The sequence below is a fragment of the Gavialis gangeticus genome, unplaced genomic scaffold (genome assembly GCF_001723915.1).
Source record: "Gavialis gangeticus isolate Ggan-Ray unplaced genomic scaffold, GavGan_comp1, whole genome shotgun sequence".
NCBI lineage: Eukaryota > Metazoa > Chordata > Crocodylia > Gavialidae > Gavialis > Gavialis gangeticus.
The window spans coordinates 94,398,212-94,404,047 of NW_017729034.1; the positions used below are offsets into that span (position 1 = coordinate 94,398,212).

Below are 5,836 nucleotides of genomic sequence, written 5' to 3' on the forward strand. Positions count from 1 at the left end.
CCCTCCCCCTCCCCCTCCCCTTTTCCATTGTTGCCTTCTGCAGGGCTGGTTGTGGCAGCAGGGAATGGAGGAACAGGTCTGCGCATGGTCCTGCCCTCCCCCTGCTGCCGTGGCAGGGAACAGGGGACCAGTCCCGGACCCCAAGCGGAAGGGGGTGTGGGCCCAGGCCCAGCACAAGGAGGGGTTGGGAGAGGAGCAGGTACACCATGGCTGGGGGGGCAGAAGTGGTCCCGGGCCGATGCGGTGAAAGTGTGGGGAGGGGAGGAGTTGGTTTGGGCCCAGTTAGGGAGGCAGAGGAGAAATGAGCATGAGCCGGAAGAGAAGTGGGTCCGCCACAGCATTGGGGGTGGGGGGAGCAGCGGGCCCTGCCTGATGCTGTCCAATGCAGCAGTGGCTGGGGGAGGGGAGGGGAGGAGCGAACCTCCTCCTCCCGTCAGGCTTGGGACCACTCCTTCCCTCTCCCCTCCTCCCCCCCAGGCCCACTCCTCCCCCACATTGGCTCTGAGCCTGCTCCTCCCATTCCCCTGTCACTGCTGGGGCGGCCCGGGCCCGCTGCTCCTCCCACCATGGCGGGCCAGTTTGTTCCCACCTTCAGCCCAGTCCTGTCCCGCATCAGACCCAGGCCCTCTCCTCCCCTCCCCGCACCGCTGCGGTGGGGAGATGGGGAGTGGGCCTGGACCCCAAGCAGCAGGAGGTAAAGGGGGAGTGGGCCTGGATGGGTGGGGGGCACAGAGCTTCATCCCCGCCCGCTCCCTCCTGCCATTCTTGATGGGCAATTGGCTAGTCTTTTTTATAACAACACGCTTTTGTAATTGAAGACTGTTATCAAGTACTCCCTCAGTTGTCTCTTCTCCAGACTAAATATCCTCAGTTCTTCCAACCTTGCCTCATGTCATGTTTACTGAAGTTCTAATCATTTTAATAAAACTGGGGATTCATCAGTTAGAAAAAAAACTGAGGAGAAGAAAGGCAAAGGTGTATTAGCCAGTCACAGGATGACTTAGCCACCAATGTCATGTAGTTATGAAAAAGTTAAATGTGATGATAAGATGTAACAGGTCATATCTTTAACTGAGATGGGGAAGCAAAAATAATGTTGGATGTCATTTGGAAAGCATGCAATTCTGGTCATCCATTTTCAGTCAAAAAAATTCAGTTGGGAGCAGATGCAAAGAAGGGCTGCTAGGATTAACCCTTTCAAGCTGCATGCAGCCCACAGGTCACCAGTTGGACAGCCCTCGTTTATCCTAAAAATGGAGGCTGAAAGGGTCTATGATTGCTGTCTAGAAATATATTTTGGACAGGGGGTTAACAGCAGAGAGGGAACAGAACCATGAAGCAAAAAGACAACATCACAAGAACAAATGGGTATAATATAGGCATGAATTAAATTTAGGCTGGAAATTAGAAGGTTTCTAATTACCAGAGCAGTGGAGTTATGGGACTGCATTCCAATAGGAATAGTGGGGGCAGAAAACCTAACAGATTTTAAGGTGGCACTTAATACATTTTTGACAGGGATGGATTTCATGATCCCTTCCCTGATGCTCAGAGAATTAACCTTAGGTGTCAAGAGACTGAATTTATCGATGGGTCAATACTGAAATTTTCTAATGCATCATGACTGCACAGAACTGAAGGCTATTTCACATGTAGGTGTGTGATACAAGTGCTGAATTTGTTCATTACAGTGAATAAACCAAAAATGATTCATGCTCACCTGAGGCAGCCAAGGTCATTATGCAGGCACAGGCGTTACACTGGACAGTGAAATCCTCCAACTCAAGAAGCTCCAGAATTGGCTCGAGTAAACCCATTTGAACAACTAGGTCTCTGTTTACTATTCACAAATAAATACAACAGTGAATAGCTAATACATCCTAGCCATGCAAAAAGTATACTTTGGAGTTAATATCACAATGCAAAATGTATCTTGCATTCAACAACATGCATATGGCTAGAATGACTTAATTCAAGAACTTCGCAGAGTAATTTTTTAGTTTTTCTTGCTATTTAACTATATATAATCCTGTTGTTGTAGATTATAGATTCTAATTAAACCTGATACTTCTTATTACTCATCTTATTTTTATAGTATATCCCCAAAGAATAAGGGGTTACATTCTTTTTTGAAGCTCTCTTATGGTGGAAAGTCTACTGTGGCATAACCACCTAGAAGGATAACATGGACTGTTCCACCCTCTGGATGAAAGTTTTGTCTGCTGTCACAGGAAATAGGAAGACGTTTACTTGCAGTGTCATCTCAGAGGTCTATGGTCTTGGCAAGGTGAAGCCATTCTGTTAACCACAAAAATAATTCACCCTTACAAAAATAAATCACCCTTTTCTCTAAGTAATGTGAAACCTAGATCCAGTTATTTCAAAGTGACAAACAAGCACTGTATAAAAGTCAGATTCTAAACACTTTATTTGTTGTTGAAACAACAGCTGGAGGGATCTCAATTAGGCAATGAGAAGGCAGGGCCAGGTCAGCTACTCCAACTATATATCTAGTCTGGATGAAGAGAGATATCTACTTTTGCCAAGAAGAGGAGAGAATTGTGAATTACTTACTGTTTCCTTCCAGCAAAAAATTGACAAGAGACAAGGAAGACATCTGTTGAACCTCTACATCACTGGACTGTAGTAAAGCATAATAAGGTTCCAAATGTTCTTCAGGCAGCTGGCTGGTCACTGCATAAATTAAAGGAAATACATTCATTGTAGTGTCTCTTAGGCCTGAGAAGTGGCCTAAGATTAGGCCTGAGATGTGACCATAGTTAAGTACGGTGCTGTTCCACTTCATGCAGATTCCAGTGCCACTGACAGAGTCAGCTAATATCCTCGCTATTACTTTTAATAACTGGATACTTTACCTTTCAACACCTAGGAACCGAAGAAGCTCTTCTGCCCCCTGTCAGATTTTACTGTGTCCAGTCTTCAATGATAAGCACCTAAACTGTAATGAAATCAAGCCAAGTCTCTAAGCGTAGAAGTAATGCTGTTTAATCAAGAGGCTGCACAGGTTTAAACTAGAGGAAAAGCTGATTCATTTTCCAATGTACAAACCATTGAATGCTCACTGAGCACATCTACATGTGCTATTAATTCAAAGTAGGTTTGCTGCACAGTAAAAATACTGCTCAGTAAGCCTACAGGGGAGCATATCTACATGTGCTGCCTCTTAGGAGCAGCCCAATACTCTGCCTCCCTGCAGCAGCCAGCACCGCCCCCCATGCTAGCCCAGCCAGCGGCAGCTGTCTCCTGGCCACCTGAACATTAGGAGGGGACCTGATGTGCACAGACCCAGGAGAGAGCTGCCTCTGCAGTAGGCAGAGCTCTCCTGGCCCCATACACATTCAGACACACAGCTGCCAGCAATCCCCCTGCCAAGCAGGGCATTTGCTGGGAGCTGTTAGGGGTGTGGCGTAGCTGAGGGTAAGTCTCCTGCAGGGCAGGCAGGGCATGGGGCTTGCTGGCAGCTGCTCTGCTTGGCACAGAGCTGGCTGGTTCAGGGACAGTCGTAGGGACTGGCAATCCAGCCCTCACCTGCCCCCCAAAGCAGCCAGCTCTGCATGGATTCCCAGTACCCACTAACTCCTCAGAGCAGCCAACTCCACGTGGGGATCAGGGACAGGGGGCAGTGAGCTTTCCAGTCCTGGCCCTGATGAGCTCCTAGCTCCTGGGTGGAGCCAGGAAGCTGAGCAACCCCAGGACCATGGAAGGAGAGCTCCCTGACCCCTGTGGTTCCCTGCTGGCTAGGCTGACTGGGAGCACATTTTCTCCTAGCCAGTGTCTATACACATTTTATTGCATAGTATCTACTGCACAGTTCATTTACTACCTATATTTATAGGTAGTAGCTAACTGCACAGCAGATTAATTTACTGTGCAGTAAGTGTATGCACATGTAGACAGTGAAGCTTTACTGCACAGTAGACTAATCTACTGCACGGTAAAGTGTTTCATGTAGACACGCCCACTGTGTAGAAAAAATATTTGCCTACTGTTTTTCCCTCTGCTGTTCCCTCATTGCTTATAATTTCTGAATAGCTTCCCTCGCCATGCTTTCATAAGCACTACTCAAAAGTCAGGTTCCTTTCATATTCATGTACTGAGAATCCTCAGTGTGCAGCTTTGTGCCAGCAGTCCTCTGCTGCTTCTTGTTTCCTGTCCATGGGCCATCCCATCTGCTTCTGTGGGGCAAGTGTGGATTGTCTTGCTTCTGAATGTTCCCTACAGATTATGACATGCTGGGGTCCTAAACTATGTTAAGCTTAAGAGGCCCCATAGCATTACCAAAAAAGTGTATTATTTTAACAGAAAAGAGTCCCCTCATAATGTGAGGCCCTATGTCGCAGCTTACTTAGATTGCACCTAAATCAACCCCTGGTTCTCTATCATCTGGAAAGTGTCCTCTCATAGGGCTCCACAGTTCTAGCAGGATGTTTTCTCCACTCTCTCCCAGTGTGTTTGGCTGTGTAACTTCTGGGGGTTAAGCATACACACAGTTTCTAGTGACAACATGTAGTGATTTTTTACAGAAGTACCAGAGTTCTTTTAGGGGCACCATGATTTTCTCCTTATAACAAGAAACAGAATTGCACAGAATACCCTGCACATTTGAGGCTATGATGGCACTCTCATTTCAAATAATATGAAATTTGTTCAGGAGTTTAACAGTTTGGAAAAAGGTACTTTGGGGTCAGTTAAAATTATATGAAAATTTTCAAGTGCACTGAATAGGGATAACTTACAGTGTTGGCTCAGGTGTAAGTAATAGAGCGCAGCAGACTGTTGCAAGCCAGGGTTTTCTGAAAATGCTAACTTTCTCAGAGCCTCCAGACAGTTCTTTCCAAGCAGTGACATTTTAAAACCTGTACAGTGAAAGCACAAGGTAAAATACACCTGAAAGTTTTTAGTTTATTAGGAGTTTAAAAATCCCAGGAACGGACAGCAGCTGGAAATCCGAAACATAAATGTTAAGGTGTGCCATGCTGAAAGAAATTGATGTTCCATCTAATTTGGTATCTCCAACACTGTCCAGTACCAGTGATTTCAGAAGATTTGATAAATTCCATCATGTAGAATAACCTGCCCTGGAAAAGTCTTTTCTGGAGTATAGGCAGTTGGTGATAGCAAACACTTATTATCATGTCAAATTTATATGGAAAATATAGTTCATTTCATTCCTAATTGTTTCTTGAATTAGACTTGATGCTTGGTTAAATTTTATCTTGTAACAATTGGTTCCTTCAATTATTTATGCATTGTATGGAAGTGTTTATTTTTCTTATAACAGAAAAACTTACTGAACACATGAAGTTTTTTTTTTTAATTTCTCATTAAGTGCTGTGTTCTACTATCATGGGAAGAGATTGAGTGAAATGCAGACAGCCTGTAGACTTGCCTCAGTTTCAAATTCTCAGGGTGAATCTACCTGCCATTGAACAGGATAATTCCCCATATCAATAGAGTTCTTATTCTATAATAATTACCGTCAGTAATTTAAACCATTCCTGAAAAAAGACTAAAGTACAGTCTTATAATGCTGGAGTGGAGCAGAGGAGAGAAAAAGAAGCTATCTAATATGGCTATGTGAAGGTTTGGTAGCTGATCGATTCAGAGGAGATTCAGCCCAATTTGGTGGCCAAATCTCTGAATCTGAATTGAATTGGGAGACCAATTAAAAGGCCTGAATTGAATTGGAAGCCTCTGAATCAATTTGGAAAAGATTCAGCGCTGGTAGTGGAGCCTATGCCCTGCTGCTGCTTGCCCTCTTCCGCCCAGAGCAAGCCGCGCCTGCATCATGCCCCCCCGGCTGCCCTGGCTGGGC

The 5,836-nt window shown here is 45.3% G+C and overlaps 1 protein-coding gene across 2 annotated transcripts in view; it reads right to left on the minus strand.

Moving 5' to 3' along the window:
- Positions 1 to 5,836, minus strand: part of LOC109304749 (vacuolar protein 8-like) — an 86,852-nt gene that overhangs the window by 69,688 nt on the left and 11,328 nt on the right. For both annotated transcript variants that reach the window (XM_019527551.1, XM_019527550.1), the window contains exons 2-4: positions 4,758 to 4,877; positions 2,575 to 2,694; positions 1,721 to 1,840 (exon numbers count right to left, since the gene is read on the minus strand). In XM_019527551.1, the coding sequence (XP_019383096.1) occupies positions 1,721 to 1,840; positions 2,575 to 2,694; positions 4,758 to 4,877 (360 nt within the window). The remainder of the gene's footprint in view (positions 1 to 1,720; positions 1,841 to 2,574; positions 2,695 to 4,757; positions 4,878 to 5,836) is intronic.